The sequence below is a fragment of the Anguilla rostrata genome, chromosome 3 (genome assembly GCF_018555375.3).
Source record: "Anguilla rostrata isolate EN2019 chromosome 3, ASM1855537v3, whole genome shotgun sequence".
NCBI classification, from domain to species: Eukaryota; Metazoa; Chordata; class Actinopteri; order Anguilliformes; family Anguillidae; genus Anguilla; species Anguilla rostrata.
This window is the reverse complement of record NC_057935.1, coordinates 11080604-11102281: the sequence shown is the minus strand read 5'-3', so window position 1 is coordinate 11102281 and position 21678 is coordinate 11080604. Positions and strand designations below refer to the sequence as shown.

Genomic DNA, 21678 nt, shown 5'->3' with positions numbered 1-21678 from the left:
AAAGGTGTCAGCGGGCATGATCACTGCACAGAGTATTTCATGAGAATTTCTGCGTAGTTATTACTAATAATAAAATAACTAATTTAAATGTTTCAGGCCACTCATTGTGTAGATTCAGCGGGAAATGTATGGTACAGCTTGAACATAACCTTCACATTATGAGCTTAAACTGGTATTTGTTCTAATTAAACCCAGCCCGTGTCAGTGCAATGCATTATGGTACATGTCTTGATAACAGCACCAGTCATGTGACCTGTGATTTTGGTGACCTATGTGAAATTTTTCCATTAGTTGCGGCCCTAAACAGTGGCATAAATTTACCTACACAAGACATGGGCAAGACAGACAGTGATGTGGATTGTCTAATTTGCTTATCGCATACTGTACTCTTGCATGGGTCCAGAACAGAAACTCTCAAAAAAAATACAAGTATTAGCGTGTGTATGGCTAGCAGACTATCACAGGAATTTCCCACCGCCCTGACCCACCGCCATAGTCTGAGGGAGTCATGGCAGACAGAACAACAGCATGTTCTCTCAGGCAGACACGGTGAATCAGGAACCATGCTCCATTTGGGTCGCCAGCATGCTTGTCGGCATATACTCTTGTCTCTGCTTGCCCGATAAGCACTACTCCTCTCCTCATGACGTCATTGCTGTGCACTCTTCTACGCAGTACGCCTTCCTCGGCCCCACCCAGCGCGCTTGCCCCTGCCCTTTCCCGTTCAGGTTCACTCACATCCATTAAATGTTCTTCACTCCCCTTATCTTTATAAGATCTATAGGTTGCGGGGAAAGCCAGCTAGCTTAGAAGACTCCACAGAAACATCCGTTTTAAACCAACTCCCACCATTGTGGCGCGGACATGCATCTTTCCAACTATCGGAAACGGTGTCTGTTGTCACCACCCCTCTTGGTTTCACACAGTTACGAGATGTGAAAGGGAAGTGTAGGCACACAGGGGGGAGGGGCCAGGTGCCCAGAGGTTGTAGAACAGAGAGGTCTGGCTGGTGTGTAGGATATGAAGAATTACATTATATCTTGTGAAGATATAACGGAGTGGTTCATTTAGCTGTCCCGTAGGCTAGCACCAATAGGCTGATCTTCCTGGGAGCCCTCCGTGGAAGATCAGTCAGAATCGTCAGGCATCCATTTGCAAATAGGCCAGAATCCACAGACACCTCATTGAAAATGAGCCAGGCTCCCCAGGCATCCCCCTGCAAATGGGCCAGGATTCTAGGCTATGCACACTGAAGTACTTCATGTTTCACACTGAAGTACTTCATAACTCATGTCTTTTTATTTTTCTTATTCATCATCACCACTGGCTATAATCAGGCCAAAACCCATAATCCATGATTATGAAGCATGGTTAGTGAGTTAGATAGGATTTTAAAAGGTAAAAATAGTTATTTTATTAATAATAAATAAACCAAAATCAGCTTTCATATCTTACATTTCTAAACACATGCATTAATGGAATATTTAATCGCATCATATGAGCAGAAGGCTTTGTCGCACCGAGAAGCAAATGAAATCACTTAACCTAACCGAGGATTGGCCTCAGGGAGAGGGAAGCTGTAAGCCATAAAAGGAAACACACAGAATCTCTGTCACAGGACGGGGTGATCACTATGCCCGCAAGCATGGCATGATTCCAGACACTGACGTCTCCCCAAAAATGCTGTCTGTTCTCTTGTACAACACTTACTGTAAAGGTCTGGGAACACTGTGACCCTCTCCAGTAATGTGTAAGTGTGTGTGTATGTTTCTTTAACATGATCTAACATTAACATGTTCTGACTCTTTATTTTTGCATTACTCTACTGTACTGTAAGCAAAACCACTCAGCATTTTCACTATGAGGCATTGTTGACATTAAGTGTGTTCACTTCCCAAGCAGAAATTTGGCACGACATCACACACCACAACGCAAATCAACCATGCTGGCTGTCTGTTTTTAAGATTAGCTAATGAAAAAACACAAGCACAAAATACCAAGATAATATGAGAAGAGATATTGTTTAAAAGGATGCGAAAGTCTAGTTCAAGTAATTTTCATCTTTTTGAGTATTGATGTTGATAGCCTCCATCACTTCAGATCAGAGGAGATGCTCCTGCAGGAGTAGGAGGGAAAACCATGCGAACTGGGACCCTCCCTCCCTGGGTGAAGATGAGGCCAACTGCACAGCACCCTGCCGGGCTCTGAGCCACTGTTGACACTGGCACAGTCAGGTCCAGGGTTTGTGGCACACCAATTCATCAAGGACTGCTATATTTAGATGGATCCATCACCCATTAGGAACAAAGGTTGCCATGAAAATTGAGATGCATAATTTGAAGATTTATTTATAAATTTCTGTCTGCTGGTGACAGATGAACATTCCAGGCCTACTTGAGAGTGGGAAAGGAAAGACTGAGTCACTCAGTGGATGACTCAAATGAAAATCACCAATGTGTAATGGAAAGACAATTTCAGCGCGGGAACCAAAATATTACAGAGTCAGTGAATTTAGCCCTCTGGTGAAAGACTGCAGATAAGAGCTAAAATTTTACCTTTAATATGTAATTTAAACATTACATATTAAACATGGTAAGCTATTTACAGAATTCAATTAATCATAACTTAAAATACCAATTTTTTATTATCATAGCACGTCTGAAAGTGTGAAGTCCAATTTAAAATAGCCCAGAGCTGGATCGCCATTTAAACTTGAATCTGAAATTAATTAAACAGTAGTTTAATCAGTCAAATATGTTCACATGAGCTTTGTCAAACATATGACTGAACCTTCAACAGTGGATGCTTGTAGGCCTATATGCTAGGCTCATTTTCTCCTGTATTTTCAATCCATCTGGCTACTTGAAAATCTGGGGAACAGCGTGCATTTCGATATCAATTCTTATCACCGAAACTGAACAGGCGGAAAATAGGCTATAAAATGAAACCGGTGTTAACTCACCTGCATATTAGCATCCCTGCGCTGGGCTGCGATTTTCAGCAAAAAGTAACTCTCAATGCACGCAGTCTCTTATTTGATTTCTGTATTTTGAGAGCAAGATTCACATGTCGGTCAAAAACTCCGACCCGTAGTCCTCTTAATAGCCTATTCATCTCCAGGGCTAGTTCTCCTGCTCATAACTTTATGCTAGCCATTTTTTTGAATTACCAATTTTGCAATATGCAGATGGGTGACAAAGTAAAGGAAAACCCTGAATAAATGAGTGGAGAAACATAACGAATGCGGATGCTTCCATACAGGTGTACTGCATGATACAATTAAGCAATTAACATCCTATCATGCTCTGTGGCATGTATGAAAATGCTGAGCAAACCCAGTTGATTTTCGATCAAGATGGTTAGAGGAAAACATCTAAGTGACTTTGAAAGAGGGTTCATTATTGCGGTACGAATGGCAGGAGACACAGGTTTTTCCCTCATTAGGTCTGGTAATTTTAGTTGTAAGCGCAGTTCATACCAAAGATGCAATCTGATCAGACAAGATTGGAGAGTTTAATAAGAAAACTACCCAGTATCATCATGCTGGAATATCTGAGATGCCTACATTCGAGAAAGTTCTGGGATTTTTTCAGAAAACCTCTGCTCTCTCCACAGCAGCAAGGATCCTACTAAGCAACTGGGCGGAAATAAACTGGCTTCTTCGACGGTTAAACAGAGCTTTACATTCAAAACTTTCAATTTACAATGCCCTCGCCAGTAAAGACTGCATTTTGGGTGCACAGAAAATGCTACACGTTTTGAGCCACTTAAATGTGCACTGTGCTAGCGCACTTGTTGAACACCGATGCTATATTAAAGCAGTTATATAAATGCTAGTGGATTTACACGGTATTTGAGCGAAACTGTAGTCCGAGAAGAACCGCACCCAGGGAGTCTATTTGCACGGTTGTTTCACAGCATAAATTGTAGATCGTTTAGTTCTGTTTCATTAGCGTTCAAAGTGCATGAATCAACACAGTCATACGTCTGTGTGTATTACGAGGCACATTAGCAGAAATTAAGAATTTTGCTCTTGGCCTCAAGAGACTTGGCCTCTGCTCAAAATAAGTTTTTTTTAAATATTGGTATGCATACTCCGTATTTATGTATGATGTTAATAGTCAGACTAATCAAAAAGTGGATGAGTTTATTTGTTTCCCACAATTAAGTTAAATAGAAGTGGTAAAATGTTTGTGGTGGGATTTATTGCACTGATAATACAGATATTTGCTCCCAGAACCACAACAGAGGCCAACTTTAGGTCATATACTGTTGATTAGGTTTTAAGCCTGAATATGTGATAGCCTTTCCCCCCCTATGTGAGCAGCCAAATATCGAGGACGACAATCCCAGATCTATAAAAAAAATGTCTCCCCATCTCCCTCTGTTCTGACAGTTTCCTCATAATTGTTAAATTGTCCCAGTTTATATGCATATTAACACATTCTGGCTGAAAACAGTTTATAGCCACAGAAATAAAAAAAAAATTGTTTTATCATAGTGCTGCTGCTACTGCACAGAACCCGTGCACCTCACTGGGCCCTAGTCATTAAAATTCTGAGAACGAAAACCTAAGAGTTGTGTAAAGCAGTCTAGTCAGAAGCTTAGTGTGGTCGTAAAATAAATCCCATGAATCATAACCACGGGTTTTCTAGCAGATTTCGGATGCCGAGTGCTTAATTTAAGAAAAAATGTTTCTTAATGATGTGAAGCTCGCGGAGCTAGCTCGGGCAGACCGCTCAAGAAGCGCCAAATCACCGTCGGCTCACATGATGCTAAGGCCCTTAATGGGAGGGATGTTTAAGCCACTAACCCTTACCTGCTCATTCTGCCATGCTGCTGCTAGCCTTGCTATCCCTGCTGCAGCTACTAGTCTTGTTTGACTCCCCCTTCCTAGTCCTGTATATGTATGCCTTTTTTTAGAAAAGCTTTTGCGCCCCCACCACCACCCCAGCATCCACCTGTGAGCTCTGCTCGTCATATGATCCCCATGGTGGATGTGGTGGTGGTAGAGGGTAGCGGTAGGGGTAGGGGGTGGGGGGTTTGCAATGGTCACTCCCTGTTATTGTGTTGGACGGCTTGTGAAACAGGGAGAGATAAGCGGCGGAGCATTGGCGCCAAAGTCGCATTCACATAAAACCTCAGTAAATATTGCTCAATTCAAATCGTGAGCAGTCTGACAGTTTCTAGCTTTTATGTATAGGCTACTGTCGCGGTCCTGCTCATTCTGGCTGAAAACTGTTTATAGCCACGAAAGCTTAATTATTTTAGCATAGTGCGACTGTTACTGCTACTGCACATAATCTGTAAAAGTCATTGGGGCCATCGTCATTAAAATTCTGAGAATGAACGTGAAGCCGTTACAGAAAACCTAAGAGTTGCATAAAGCAGTCTAGTCACCAACTTAGTGAGGTTGCAAAATAAATCCTATGAATCGTGTCCTCGGGTTTTAAAGCAGATTTTGGATGCAGAGCACTGACTGAAATAAGACTTTTCTACGTGTTAACCATCTGAATCCTCACAAATACCATTAAGTATAGCTGGCACAATTTTAATCATTACGAAATATGCTGTCCTTACATTGGCATTTCAAGAGCATAATCCATTTTTTTTTCACTTAACATAGAAGGGCAGCTCAAAGAACTTTTAATTTGATGTTTCAAATGCCCTAAATTGGGGGCAGCTCAAACACTAGCCTACCCTTTTAAAGGTAGAAAAAAAACTCTCCTTTTTAACTGTGTCTATGGTGCATCAAAGCCTGGACATATTCCCAGGCACAGCTCCCAGAACATGTTTAACAGAAAGAACAGACTGTCGGCCCTCCATTTATTGTATTCAGAGACAGGGGCAAAGTAGAGAGAGTTGCAGTTAGAGATGGAATCACAGCACCGAGGGTTTCCTGGTCAGGGACTAAACACCACACCACCCCACACTAGGAGATTTGGATATGGCTTAAGTGCTGGTTGCACTAGTGACTGTCCCATACACATTGGCATTTTGGTGTTTTTGCAGCCTTCTGAGATGCTATTGGCTTGAGAAATATCATACGAGGCCACAGAAGAAGAATAAACACAGGGTGAAATAGTGAATTGTAAAACACACCTTTCTCATTCCATTCTTAGCATAAAAAAATGTAGCCTACAGCAAAAACATGTTACTGGCAGCGCAGACTGCATTACACGGATGCCTCACTGACCAATCACAGCACTGCAAGCACCCCTCCCCCCTCATCAACGAAGAATAAAAACAACAGCGAGAGTGCAGATGGGGCCCCTACACAGCCCAGCCACCCTGGGTCATGCTGGTGGGTGGGAGCTCTGAGAAGGGCAGATTTGTGTGTGGTGGAATGATAACACTATTATAAAGAAAACAGGAGAAACACAGTTTGTTTTTGTTTTTTACTTTAGCTACAGTTCTGCTAAAAATTGTTACAACAATGTTGAAAAAGATCATCAGAGCATCATTCTCAGTTAAGATATTTGAACACATATACATTTCTATTTTCAAGTTTTGAAAGCTTATAAAACTCATTGAGCAGTCACAGCCACACAACAAAAATAAATTAAAAAGTGTTTTATCCATGAAATAATTCAAATAAAAAATTAATTTCTGTTAATCCAGTGCAGTGCCAGTCCTACCAAAATTACAAAAAGCTATTAAATACTGCTTTCAAAATTCACTTATTTGTGATACTCATTGTTACTAATAGGAAGATCATTTTTTTTTGAAAGATATAAAATTAATCTGTGATAATTTTGGACAAAAGCAGGTTAATAGAGCAGGTAGTGTTGTAGAACTATTAATAAGAACAGTGTCTTGACCGGAAACTCAGATTGGTCCTCAACCTGTCAAAGGACCCTGTAACTCTGTTTCCTTCTGGAACTTTTCACTTTGTTGGTACATCTTGTGTCCTGTTCTACATACTCAGTCACTAGTATGCATCTCTTCCCTTACCAATCCTGTAAGACATTTCATTAACAATATTAATAATAATTACTTGCATTTATATAGTGCTTTTGTCACACTCAAAGTCCTTTACAGTGATGAGTGTCGACCGCCACCAAAGTGTAACAACCGCCTGGGTGACACACGGTGGCCATTTTGCACGAGAATGCTCAACCACACATCAGCAGAGAGGGGGGAGAACAAGTTTTAGCTTAATAAGCTGGGGGATGATTCGGTGGCAGACAGAGCCAGAATCTAACCAGGACATTCACTCATGTCATCGAGTTCCAGCCTTTTCCACACTTTCCCATCAGGCACGGCATCAAAGTTCTTGGTCAGCTAAAATACGGGGTCTTTCTGCCCTGCAGAACAGTCCTAATTAACAACCATAACAACCATCATTTACCCTGTTCTAGTTATAAAGCATCATGACTCTTGGGAAGTATATCCTCCCAGGTCACTTCAGTTATGATAGTCACAGATGCACCAGTGAGCTACCCCTCGCAAACGTTCACAAGACAAGCAGTCAAGGTATAAATCTGGGTTTCTGTGCGTTCACATGAATCATCTTTTGTGGTGAACCTTGCGCAATAAATAAGGTAGTGTACCCACACACAAAACATTTTTGTATTTCCTCTCTGCCTACGTTCTAGTTACATCAGAGGTTTCCCACGAAGAGCATGTTCGGTCTGAGTGTCATTGTCCATTGGGCCAATGGGGTCCCGCTCAAAGGGGTCCCTCAGAACTGTAAGAGAGGTTCCCCAGGCCCTCCCTGTCGCTCCCCGATTTCTTGCAGGTGTTGAACTTCCAGAGCAGCAGTGCGGCTAGAGAAAGGACCAGAAGGAACCCCAGGCCTCCCCCGATCACCCCGGCCCGCAGCGACATGCCGTCGTCCCCCTGGGGCTCGTACTCCTTACAGGACTCGGGCAAGGGGGTGCTGGTCCCGGCGTCGTTCACCGCCTCCACGCACACCCTGGCCCCCGCCTCCAGCTCCCCCAGCACCGCCCTCCTCAGCTGCTCCCCGAAAACCAAGGGCTCCCCGCCGTTGACCACGACCCGGTAGGAGGACACCGTGGAGGGCGGAGCGCACCATGTGACCACTGTCTCGGACCCCTCCCGGACCATCTTCTGCAAAGAGGGGGCCTCCGGGCGATCCTGGGGCCCGGTCACGCCTGGGCACAGGCAGCGGGTGAGGGCTGAGAGTTGGGCACAGGGGACCTGCTGGTCTTGGCAGGGGTCGTAGTCACAGGGCTGTGGGACTGAGTTTTGGGTAGGGTCCTGGGGCTGGCGGTAGTGTGTGGGTTGGTTTTCCTCTTCCTCGTCTTTGTAGTCGTAGTCACTGAGGCCCGTCACGTAGCGAATTTGAAAGGGGGTTACTGGCGGCTTTGCTGATGTATGGTTTCCCTCTGGGGCCTTGAGCGGGTTGGCCAAGTAACCATTCAACAGGGAGAGTGAGACGATCAGTAGTGACAATGCTGGAAAATCAGTAGCTGCCATTTTATCTGAAAAATAAAATTAGAGAATGCAAAAAAACACTTAAGATTAAATAGAATAACAGTATGTTCCTCTAACTATATTGCTGGAACCACTCTGAGAGGAGAGCATTATATGTTGCACACAAAAACATTGATGTAGACTAAAGAGTTCACCGATCCCTGCACAGAAAAAAGCTTTGTGGTCCAAAGAAACTGAGCACTGAATCAAAACAAATGTCTTTAAAACAGCAAAACTGTTGAGCAGATATGTCGGGTGGAACAGTTGTCCCTGCATGGGAATCACGTATTTGAAATGCGAGAAAACACATAGTTGATGAATGCAGCATGAGCATGACTGTGTTCTAGTGACAGATTGCCTGCAGTAGTTTACATTTACAGTTAGATCATGCACTCACACGCTTTCAGTCACAGAAACCAACGAGGGGAAGACACATTAACACTTCAAAATCTGTGTGTGAAAAATCCAAACGTGTTACCTTTAATGCTCGGAAATTTTCTTTTTCCTTTCCACCGCTTTTTTCTCTTTGGTCTTTCTCTCTTTCTAAAACCGGTTTCCCACTCTTCTCTGCAGTAGTTCTTTTATAAACTCCCCCAAACTTTCCCCCTCCTTCCAACACTCCCTCGTTTTTTTTCTTCCCTCCCTCCAGCTCTCTCTCCAGCACCAGTTCTGGCACCACTCTCAAGCTGAAATGTATGTGTGTGTGTGTGTGCGTATGGGTGTGTGTGTGTGGGCTTGTGTGCATGCGTGTGTGACAGAGAAAGAAAGAGCGCGAGACAGGGAGAGATCAAGACTGAGATTGAAACAGAGGGGAGATCAAGAGAGAGAGAAAAATAGTAGAGCAAAATCCTACTAACATTCCATCAGTGCATGCGGGTATTTAGTCTTTTGTAATGTGAGGGGAGAAAAGCCCCGGCTTCTGTCCTTATATGGTCAATGCGGATGCCAGTTAACGAGTGGCCCAGTTTTCTGAGTAAGGCACAGTATTGACCACAGGTCCGCGCCAGTTTTAGGTGGCATAATGGTTGTCAAAAGAAAAGGGTGATTGCACAACCGCTCTCACTGACTGGAATGCGCCCATTGTTCTCTTATCTTGACTGACTTGATCAGGCAAATCATAGGATAGCGAGCATTTTACGCAACAGGACGAGTAGCACGCCTATTACGATTACTACAGACCACATACAGCATTGTGAGAGTGAGTCAGTGATGATGTCAGGGTGAAAAGCTGGGACACACCTACCTGTCGGACCGGGCGGAATGGATGTAGTCAAAGCAATGAGTGGCTGAGCAGAAAACCTGACAATGAAACCCTGAAAGAGCTGAGGAGGTGGAAGGTGACAAAACTGAGGGACAGTGTTTATACTGTGGGTGACCATAAAGGCAATAGCTGCTAGAACGGGGTAGCCTAATTAAACAAAGAAACTTCCACCTCACAGAGGTCTTGAAGTTCTCACCTGGAGAGCAGTGTGGATGGATGACAAATTATGTGTAACAAATTAGCTGTAATTCATTTTTTTAAAAGTACTCATTTAGAAATTTTTTTGTTGAGAACAGTGTGGAAGAACTTGACTGGAAACTGCAGTCTGAGTCAGGCCTAATCGCCAAATCGGCGCCCAACCTCACTAATGCACTTCTGCCTCAATTGAAGCAAATCACTGAAGCAATGCTCAAACATCTAGTATAAAGCCTTCCCAGAAGAGTGCAGGTTGTAACAGCAGGAAAGGGTGGACAAGCTCCATATTAATGCCCATAATTCTGAATGAGCATCCTGTCATGAATATTACGAAACAACTAAATGTAACAGGCTGAAATGTAACTTGAGCTTGAAACTGAACTTGAGAATTTTGTTGTAAAAACAAAGTGTAATAACAATGGCAGGTGGAAGAAGAGGAGAACAGGAGCCTGCCAAGGACCAGACAAGTGGACTCAGCGAGCCGGAGAAACCTCAGCTCAGGTGTACATGCAGAGACGTATGATGTGCCGTTGGCTGAGCGCTGGTCCGGATGCAGACAGTGGAACAGACAGAACAGTTTTGGTCATTAGGAACGCTCCCCCGCCACCCCTCACCACTCCGTGCTTCACGTGCCCCTGCTTGTCCCCCGGCGGCAGGGGCGTCTGAAAGCACCGAAATCTCCCCCCACCTCCGCAGACTCGCAGCACACGCAGAATCAGGCTGAAACCTGGGAGAATGTCTCCTCCTCCTCCCACGCTTTATCTCCCTTCCAGCGCGTTGCGTAATGCACTGTTATTCCTGGCCCCCTTCTATAATTTAACAGTCCCGCCGCGGGAAAGAGGGACTCTCCGGGAGGGGACCCTTACCCTCTCCCCCTGGCCCCTCATCTGGTCCCAGTCGCTCTGTGTGGGAAAGTCGCGCGGCCGCAGGGGAGGACGGACCCATGCGCTCGCGCTCCTACGCTAACGAGGCTATTTGGGATCGGCGGGCCTCTGAGGTGAGTAAGCGCCTGAGAACGCAGCAGCCCCGCCGACCCCCCCAGAACCCACCCGGGCCCCCCCCCGCCCCCGAGCTGCCCCGCAATAACCTGCATCCTCCCAACATGTACACCCTGGAGGCAGTGTCTTGGGAGTGAGCCACCATAGTAAAAAAACTCAGCCTTTACAAGCGGTAACGGAGGGAATCAGTGATGCAGCAACAGTTGCCGCGGGGAGTGATGTATGGGGAGCAGTGTCGCGGTTACACACTGACATACTGTATGGCAGGTTGCAGCTATACGCAGGCCTGTAATGGCAATACACTGACACAGGCTGTGCTGTGGTTTTACATAAGCATGCACTGTGTCCTGGCTCCTGTATGCAGTGTAGTTTGTATAAAAATAAGGCATACAATAATAATAATAATAATAATAATGACTATTATCATCATTATTCTTATTATACGTAGTAGTAATAGTGTCATCTAGTTTTGGACTATGGTTATACCACCATGTTGCAGATGCCATTATGTGCTGTGTCACTCTGAATGCCTGTTGAGGCTGGTTATTGTGGTTATTTATTACGATGCGCCATGCCACAGTAATACATCAGCCTGCACTGCACTCTTTTCAGCTGACAGCCAATTACCCCTGGGGGAAAAGTGTTTATCTATCTTATCTATCATTTCATTTATTTATTGGTGTTTATTTTGGAAATGATACTCAGATAAACTAGGGCTGAAATGCTCATCATTCTTTTCAAATTGGACTATAAGACAAGGATCCTAACATTGCATATTTCGGAGTTTACATCAGCTGATACATAAACAGACATTCACTGCACAAGCCAGTCATAATTTAAGTGACTTCCATTCTCAAAACAAAAGGCTGTCATCTGCATATAATTACCCCAATACCTGCCATTTACAATTTTATATGTTGTATATAGATTATGTTATATTATTATAGATTTTAAATCACCTGTCCCAACTGATTCTTGAAGAGCAACCAAACTGGGTCAAACAATCGAAGGATGGATTGGGGATTGTCATCATAATTTAAATGGTTACTTACATTTTCTGTCACTTATGTTGCAAACTTCTATTCCTTTTATAAATGTAAACATTGTACTAATGTGCAAATGTAATATCATGCAACTTTGTGCAAATAAAAATATAATAATTCCCTGTGTATGTATTGTATGTGTGTGCGCGTGCACGTGTGTGCGTATGTCGAGTTTGCATGTTGTATTTGTGTGGATATGGCCATATATGGAGGTTAAAGTATAACTGTAACGGCACCACCTTGTGGCAGGCGGTGTACCAAGTCCCAGAGGAACCATAACAGCCCCATATTCACCCTTCTGTGGCTTACTGGGTAATTTGATCCAAAGTGCCACAGAACTAGAAATAATGCTCCTTCTGGGAAAAAGGTGACAAGGGTCAGGCTCTGAAAGGGTATTACTGTTCCTACCATAATTCTGACAGTTACATCACTTATGTAGACCAAAGCAATTAAGTGGCAGTACCAACAGCTGCAACATAACTCATATTAAGTGAATGCACACCTAATTGCTCATTCAATTGCCGAGCAACACTGAAACATTATTGCTGTAATTGTTTGAATGTTTTGCTGTTGGTCATTTTGTGAAATTGAGCTGATTACTCTACCTGATTTATTACAGCTAATCTCTTATTGAAAATCACTGTCAGTTGTATGGAACAGACTTATGGTCAGTTTCGAAAGTTAAGTAGATATTATATGCAATTATTATTCTAATCTCTAAGCATAAATTGCATCAAGACAAAATACTGGGCGAATAACAGCACTGAAGTAGCTAAATGGTAGACTTCAGTTTAGACATTGAGGCACTGAAAAAGATTCTGCTTCTTCATGGATAACAAAGGATAAGCAAAGGCCTTTTGACAGCCAACTGAATCTTCCTGAGTCTCCCAAAAGCGATTCCAAGCCATCGTGCTTCAGAAAAACTCATGAAGACAGCGCTGACAAAAAGAACAAAAGTTCATTCAAATTTTTCTCTCAAACAAACCAGTGAATCAGTCTGTTGGGGAGAAAATGGGCACTAGTATCCAACGGCAACCAGTCAGTGGACTACAGTCATCACATAAATAAACTGCACAGAAGCCCGCAAATAAGCTGAGTCAGAGACTGCAGATACAAAGGAAAAGGGGCAGGGCAATGACCGATGTCCCACCAGATGGGGAGAACTGTCAATGTGTGTTTGTGTGTGTGTGTGTGTGTGTGTGTGTGTTTGTATTTATGTTTGTGCGTGTGTGTGTGTGTGTGTGTGTTGTTGTCATTGTTGTTGATGTTCATGTTGTTGCTGCTGTCGCTGTTGTACACACTTCAGATGATGTCATCTATTCCAGCCCCTAGTCACTACAGGAAGTCCCACTATGTTACTACATGGAAAGTCAATCAGTCCACATCTCCCTAAAGGATTCCGCACTAGCTGACTGGCTGACTGCATGTGACTTAGAGGAGACAGTATGCACCGCTATCAAGTGATAGGACAGATTCATAAATAACAGTTGGACATTACAGATTAGGAAACACAAAAAAACAAATCCAAAAACGAAAGGACCTCTCATGTATAACAGCCTATAATGAATAGTCATAAAGTTAGTAGATATGAAATCTTTTGTAATAGGTTTTTCTAAATCAGATACCAGCACGTGAATAAAGATTTAATCCTACTCTTGCAATTCCAGATACAGTAGCCTAAAGAGACATGGGGAATAATGGAACAAACTGCACACACATTTCACATTATTGGTAATGTAATTCCCATATGTACCTGTAACACTAGATCCACCCGATGAGGAAAACAGCTAAGAGGTAGGCTATGACGGCATAGATGGTCTCAGTTTTTCCTTTTTGTCCTCACAGCCCAGGGGCAGATTATGCATGTCGAGACAGAATCGAGGGCTTGCCGCCATTAAAACGCACCAAAAATTCCAAGGACAAAAGGTCAAATAGCCAGAATGTTCACATCTTAGATCTGGTTCTGGACCAGTGAAAAAGCCATTGAGGACCCGGGGAAGATAATAACACAAAGCATCCAAGCGAGACTGTTAAAACACAGAACATTCCAGAAAGATACGCACTCAGAGTTTCCAGTTAAGAAGAGGCTTAAAAGATTAATTATTTTCAGTATACTGTCTTCACCAGCAACATGTTAACGAGTACTTAATTCATGGCAGCAAATCTCGAAAGTAATGTACATTTTAAATAGAAATTTCTATTATTTAAAGCATTTAGGTAAAAAAAAACAGAGGTGCACAGATCTAAAGAATTCAGGAAAGATCTACACTCAGTATTTTTATTCAAGATGAAGAGTCAAACATTTCAGCAGATTGCCTTTAGGCACAGAACCGAAAAATTCTACCATAGATACATTAAAATCTTTTGTTGCACAGTCTTTCCCTCACAAAATGAAATGATACTGTGGTCAGTGCACTGCGCAAGGCTGTAATGGCTACACCAGAGCAAAGATTTCTGCCCCACAGAAAAGCTTAACTACTTGGGCAAACATAAATCTCCACCTGCCATTATGTGCTGCCAGCTGGCTTTAGAGACAGCAGCGGTGGTCTCCCTTCAGAATGTTCCAGCTCAAGCCTCACTAAAAGCAGTCAACAGGAAACATTAAGGAAGCCACTTCTGTCCTCCGTGCAATGGCTCACAGCAGTGTCACCGACATGCAAATATCGCATCCCTTTATATTATCTTTTAGGATCGAGGTGATATCTGAATCCCCACCATAAATATGTACTTTTACACAGTTTTACACCATTGGCTCACTGAGTGTGCATAAGTACCAATAAATGTATATTTTATAGCATAAATGGTCAATCTCCTGTTTTGTGTGTGTCTGTATTGTCCCTTTGAAAACCCCCCTCAGGCACACACAAACGCGCACACACACATGCACACGCACAAACACACACACATACACGCACGCACACACGCACACACACACACACACACCTACCACCACCCATCTCCCCTGCCTTCTGACCCACCAACAGGCCAGCCTGATCAGGTCATCCATCAGAGGGAAGCAGGCCTAGTCGATTACCAATAAGCCTCTAAGTGATAAGCCCAGACCACTCCTAAGCCACAGGGGGGCTGGCTTGCCTCCTGCGCCCATTGAGTTGCGATCTCACTGGCAGAGCAAGGGATTAGAGGAGCCAGCCAAGCACCTTCTGTTCTCACTCTGGGGTCTGAATAGAGAGGAGAGCGAGGCTTGGGAACCACAGCAGGTAGGGGCACCTGTGTGACCACAGCAGCAGGCAGTCTTGGTCTTTCCCAGCTCTGGAGGCCGGTAGTGAGAATGGTTGTTCACACAGGGATCGGTCGGAACATTCATTCATCCTCGGAACGTGTGTGACATCACAGTGTATCAAGCTCCCTAGCTCTGGAACTATTAAACACGAACACAGCTGTCTGCACTAAAGGCTGTGTATAAATGCCCTTTCTGTTGCGTTTATACGTACTGTGTACACATCACAAAATCACACAGCACACAAACACTCTGACCTCATTAGAAGAGCTCTAGTCCTCAGGACTTTCTTCACACCTGTGTATTCGTCAAATGCAGACATACCAGACATGTGCCAAATACATTCAAAATAACCCTAACCCTAACTCTGTAAATCTTTGAGTGCTTGTAATCTTTTCTTTTCAGTTGAACATTACCAGCCAAATCAAACACAATGTATGTATGAAAATAATAAAATGTGAATGTTAAAACTCAGCATTCTGCACAAATTTCCATATATTGCAATGAAAGCCCTACAAGTTGTCCTTGGTTACTATTACTATTACTACTAGTACTATTACTAGTACTATTAATCATAATCATTATATTAATAATACCTAGGGTTGCAGTTGCAGATAGCATCCACCAGATGTCACAACATTATCAAATATATAGATATACTGAACAGTCCATAAATTTTAGCCTAAAGAATCACATCCATATTAACAGGTTTAATGTTTAATTAGGTTCTTTAATTCCTGTCATATATATTAGCAATGTTCGGCAGGATTACATATAATCTGGAACTTTTTTGGACCTGGATGATCTGTAGTTTAATATCATACATCGTTGATGATACAATTGGCCACACTACATGTATAGTTGATCAGATGCCAAGTAATATATTTGATCTCTTTGACATAATAATATAAAGGACATTTTTTTCTAAATATAGAAAGCTTTAAATAAAACATGTCTTTCGATCTTATACCACAAATCCAGAACAAATTCATTTTAGTGCCTGTCACTTCATTTGTCAATATTTTTACTAGTTTTATGCCCAACTGATAAAGTCAGCAGAGAAAAAACCAGTACCATTTTCTGGACTGAAAACACTTCAGGAAGCAGCTTGGCTTTTCCACCCTGATCGTCTCTAGCACCTTTACCAAGCCCCAACACCTGATTAGACATTGATGTTGTTTCTTAGATGTAATTTAATGATCATTCTTTGGGTGGTTTTGCTCTTGTTATATGACTTCCAATGTTCCACAGGGAAGCTTACAAGTTATCAATCGAGTCGGCACTTCCTGTGCTTGCTGTCTCTCTTTTGACTGTACTTTCCCCCTCTAGTGTATTACCGCACTTACAGTAACTTGTGTTTGCGCAGGAAGTCGCTCTGGATAAATGACAGTAAAGAAAAAGCAAAAGTAAAAGTAAAGTAAAAAGTCACAGTCAGTTCATCCTTTCATCTTTCATTTTCTGCATCTCATCAAGTAGGAATCTACAGAAACTTTGCGGCAGAGTGGGTGTTTTTGGAGAGACGCGACCCATATTAGCCATGATCTGAAAAGAATATAATGTGATGTTTAGCGCAGTGCTAACGGTGACATCCGCATTCGGCACCTCCTACATTACCGCTGCAATTAAGCCTCTGCTCGCTAATGTTACGGAAAGCTCTCCCCTTTGTGAGATTTCAGTTCTCATTGTGACAGCCTCTTATTATGATATAACAAAAGGAGAAGCCATCAGGGGGATCTAATTATACGCCTCTACGAACCGGGAACCATTGCAATTGCAGAATATCAAATGATAACTTTTTTATTGTTTAGGCTAAATTTTGAGGGAACTGGATTTGTGGCCTTTTTTCAAATCCCAGACAGAGCATTGTTTTCAGTCCTGAGTAAGGATACACATCCTCATTTACAGTAGGTAAAAAAAAAACTCAGCTATATAAATGGCCAGTAAACATAAGCTAAATTCTCCAGAATATAAAAGCGTCTCCTATGCAGATATAAAATGTAGCGTAATGTATCAAATAAATGTGATGTATGGTAGTGATGCTGGGCTCCAAACCTGTGGGGCTGCAATCCAGTACGTCTGCCAGATCTCTTTAAAGCACCCCTCTTACTGTCAAACAAGGACTAAGCTGGCTCCCGTAGTTAAGGTTCATGACGATTTCTTATATATTTTATTTTATAACAGTCTAAAATATAATTGAGGGGGGAGCGGGGGCGCGGACAGCTGGCATTAGTGCGGCACCCTGCTTGCAGATAATAAACTGGATAAGTCATCCGACGTCAGTAAGTCAGCTCAGATTAAGTTTGTTGGCGTTGTCTCTGCGCTTGAGGAAAGTTTAATCAAGACAGTAATGCGCTGAATAAATATCACATCAAATATCTGGATCAAATATCAGATTAGTCTGCAATGAATATATAATTCCCTTAGGATGCAAAGGGGGCGCAATATTTTCTTAAGACCTTTGGTGCTGTACTGTATGTCAATGGTCTGTTACTCTGGATGACCTCCAGATGTCGCTATAGAAACTTCCAATTATGTAGAGATTTGAATAATGGTTGAATTACCACAGAACGCAAGACCGAGAATAAAGCCCAGCCAATTATGTTGCTCATATCTGCAAATGAAGTATGCAACATCTGTCAAAGTAATGCACAGTCAGCTTCTATTTTTGTTGTTCTGAAGAACTGATGTACCATTAATTATAACTAAAAAAGTAGAACCACACATACTAAATGGCCACAACCCAAAACAAAAACTGGTCTGGAAATGAACTAAGTACTTAATGCCTTAATGTGTGTATGTATCGCCTTCATTTTAAAAGGAAAATCTGAACAAAAGTTGGATTAAATGTGCCCTATTGTAGAGATGAAGTACAGATGCTCAGTTATTGCAGTGCAATTCTATGGTAACACTTTTGCTGTCTTAAAACAGGGAACACTCGCTGTGCAACTGATTCCACTCTAGGAGGCATGGTTGAGAGCTTACTGAACTATCCATATTCACATGTGGATTCAACAATAAATATATAATGACAGGAAAATAGAATCGTTTTTTTTTTCTCCCACTGATTTCTCTTAGAGCAAAAGATCAAAGCAAGATTCAATTTAATGTGAATTAGAACAAGACGTGGAAACAGTAACAGTAAGGGAAATTGACTTTTAGGTAAAGCTATTAGATTCTGCCCATTACTTCCATTGTTCTATTAATCATATTTCAATATAATTACATTGCATGTGATCAATCTTATCTTCCTCTGCAGTACCATGGCAATTTCACATAATGTATGTCTGAGTCTGGCTTTCTAATGACACATATTATTATTATTATTATTATTTTTACAATGTTGACCAGGTGCAGACATTGTACATCAAGCACGCAAAGTGTAAAATACAAGTTGAGCAACTGTATGTCTTTATTGAAGCTTCTTTAATTGGTCCAGGATTTAAGGTGTTTGCCCTGCTGCACACACACACACACACACACACACTGGTTTCTATGGAAACATGGGTGAGTGGGCAGAAAATGTTCTCCAGCCAAAGCAGAGAGTTTAAATCAACTCCTGATGAACGACGTGAAGGGAGACACAGAACAGGGTGTTCAACACCAGTCCGAAGGATTGAACTTAAGGAAGTACATGCATATCCAGTAGATAATTAGAAGGGGGTAAATACTGAATCGCGAGGACAGCCACAGTAAAGAAACAAGACAAGCATTGCATCCCCATAAAACATGTTGTACATGATGAATGTTGCCCGACATATAGATGTGTCATTTGCCATTTTTAGCTATTACCAAATAAGTCTGTATACCAATAACATAATTTAGTTTGTATTATTTACTCATAGTCATGTTTGGGTCATCCGGGAATTTGCATTGAAAAATGGTTTCTAACACTAAGAGGTGACTTTTAAAGCTACACTTCACATGACAAACAGGGGGTCTAAGCCCAAACACAGGCATCCTTTTTCCATCCCGCTTACAATATATGTAGGCTGACCACTCTAGATAGTTAGCCTTTCGTTTTGCTGACACATATCGTTTCGTGGTGGTAACTAGCTTCCACTTAGTTCAGGTTCTGAGAGGGTGTTTTTCTACTATATTTTTCCAAGACTTAGCATTAGCTCAGTCCACTCCCATTGGCCTACATACTGTACATGCAAACTGTGGATGGAGTTGGCAAGCAGCTTACCTACTGTAAGTTATTTCAGTACGGTTTGTCACAAAAACTGTGGAGAGGCACAGAAAATTAAGAGTGAAAGAAGTATTCGGCTATCACTGATCACAAAACGAAGCGCACAAAGATACACAGAAGTAGAACAGAGTCTACTTTATTTTTTTATCAGAAAACCTCAGCCTTTTGGCTATAGAAGAAGTCCTCCAGGAAGCCACCTTTCAGTGTGGACAAGCACCAGCATTCCGTGCGACGTTGTGCGCTACAGCAGTGGTTATGGGAAACACAATGAGAAAATCAATAGCGCTGCATTAGGTCAGTCAGCCTTTTCTCTGGCTCGCACTAATCTTGCGCCCGCTCTATGCAGTCGGACAGGGATGAGAGGAGGAGTGTCAGTGCACCCTAATGAGCCGGGAGCCAGAATGTGTGACCAAAACCCCCCTTATTCATGTGGCCTGTGCTTCAATGCAGATGAAACCCAAGTGAATCTCTCGCTTATCCTGCCGCAGTCACTTGCTGAACTGGTTTCTTAAGAAAATTCTTTATGAAATTTCACGCATGTTAGTGTCTAAATTCGAAATCGCTTACAACCTGGCAATATTGTCATTACAGTGAGTACATTCCAGTTTTTCTTGGAAGTTAAAGTGAAATGTCAGAGGCCAGAATGCTCATTTCACAGAGACAATGGAAAACCGCTGTTGTTTCCTTGGTTTGTGCTCGCTATAGTTACAGCCCCTGGTGCCAAAATGGAAAGTGAAGACGGCTATCAGGTCACTTTGTACCTGCATTGTGTACTGGCTGAAAAAAACCCCAAAAAAAACAAACTGAAGGGACTAATCCCCAACTTATATGGGGATTAGTCTACTTGTCAACAAGACAAAGTACATTGGGCTGTTCAAATGCTACACTCAGAAGTCTCAACCACAACTCAATCTCCTCAGAGTCATGGCCCCAGCCAGCCAATGAATACAAAATTTTGAGCCGGTGGCCATGGCTGTGAACATCCATTTGGTATGTTTAAGTTAGGGGGATACTGATGTTCTAAAAATGACAAAAATATGATTAATGAGTTAAGTAAAATGAGATATGTAAAATGTGTGGTACAAATCCCTTGTTACTCTTCTGTGGTTGGACAGACACCCAGGAATGTTGTTTCATTTATGAAAATTTACTGTCGCTACTTACTCAAGTGTCATCTACCGCTTATTATGTTCAGTATATAACCTAACCAACATATGAGATCTGGAATGAGACAAAAAAGCAGGATATAAATGGAAAGAGAAAATGGACAAGGGTATAATCTCATTCAGCCTCTGGATAAAAGCATCTATGATGGTCAAAGCATAGTTTTATGTTTTTATGTGTCTTGGTGTTTTGAGCAGGTGCCCTTAACTCCAGTCCTACTGTTATTATGCATCACTGATCATGTCTAAAGTGCAACATGGCTTAATCTTTTAGCACCACCCAAAGACGAAAATACAGCAGCAAGCATTAATGGGGCTCAAGCAGTATCGCGCAAATGACAAAACAGCTGCCTCATGGAATGGAAAGATTTTGAATGTAGCTTTACTGAATGTATAGACACCACATTTCAAATCTAGCCCTAGGAATTCCAGTTACGGTTGAAAATCTGCAAACCGTGTCTTACCTGAAGGTGGCCCTATAGTGTATAAAGAGTTGTGAACCAAAATCCATAGTGGCCATGAACAAAACTGTGGACATCCGTAAATTTTGTTCGGTTTTGTTCTACTCACATTCAGTATTCACGAGTTACGCCTCACTTCCTCACTTCCTGTTCACGTGTAGTTGCCACGAACTTTGTGAAACACTTTAGGGCAGAAAATATATTTTGATAGCCACTAAAGAGTCCTAAAAATTGGTTGAGTGGAATGAGAGGAGTTTGAAAAAATGCTTTTTCAAAAATCACAAAATTCTGAAAAAATCCGATATGGCAGTAATCGTAAACAGTGCACGACTCAATGAATGCTTTGGTACGTGAGATACCGGCCAAAACGTTCAATGCTTTGTCATAGCGCCACCATGTGGTCTATGTGAATGGGGTTTGGTGACTGGGCAGCTTTGCTGCCTGGATCCCTAATACGATGCTTTCTTTACTGAGCAACAGACAGACCTCAGTAATTTCCCCAAAAAATTCCAATAGCTAATATTACCTGCAACAGCAGACAGAGCAGATGTTGAGCTTGGGGGGAGTATATTACCTTGCTCTTCAATGACAAAAAAATAATAAAACTATATGCTAATCTAGAAATATCATAAAAACAAGTATCACCCGTGCCCTACAAGTATCCTTCGTACCTTGAAAATATTTCTCTGAA

At 42.2% G+C, this 21678-nt stretch overlaps 2 protein-coding genes across 4 annotated transcripts in view; both read right to left on the bottom strand.

Annotated features, from left to right (window-relative positions):
- Nucleotides 1–4956, bottom strand: part of LOC135250112 (latent-transforming growth factor beta-binding protein 3-like) — a 55631-nt gene extending 50675 nt beyond the window's left edge. Inside the window, exon 1 of one of the 2 annotated variants that reach the window (XM_064326072.1) lies at nt 4820–4956. The gene's annotated coding sequence lies outside the window, so the exon portion shown is untranslated. Of the gene's footprint in view, nt 1–2962; nt 3348–4819 lie in introns of those variants that run through there. The other variant, XM_064326073.1, reaches the window with a different exon arrangement.
- A 1428-nt stretch (nt 4957–6384) lies between these two features.
- Nucleotides 6385–21104, bottom strand: si:ch1073-303k11.2 (LRRN4 C-terminal-like protein). Of its 2 annotated transcripts, none has more exons than XM_064326066.1 (2): nt 20991–21104; nt 6385–8447 (listed from the first exon to the last, which is right to left on the bottom strand). In XM_064326066.1, exon 2 carries the CDS (start codon nt 8440–8442, stop codon nt 7672–7674), a length of 771 nt encoding a protein of 256 aa, XP_064182136.1. In that variant the 5' UTR covers nt 8443–8447; nt 20991–21104; the 3' UTR covers nt 6385–7671. The 2 variants fall into 2 exon arrangements, with proteins under 2 accessions (XP_064182136.1, XP_064182135.1); XM_064326065.1 differs by lacking the exon at nt 20991–21104 and adding an exon at nt 8918–9169.
- Nucleotides 21105–21678: the final 574 nt, after the last annotated feature.

Coding starts and splice junctions, on each gene's coding strand:
- si:ch1073-303k11.2 (XM_064326066.1), bottom strand. CDS start 8,442: ATGGCAGCTACTGATTTTCCAGCATTGTCACTACTGATCGTCTCACTC.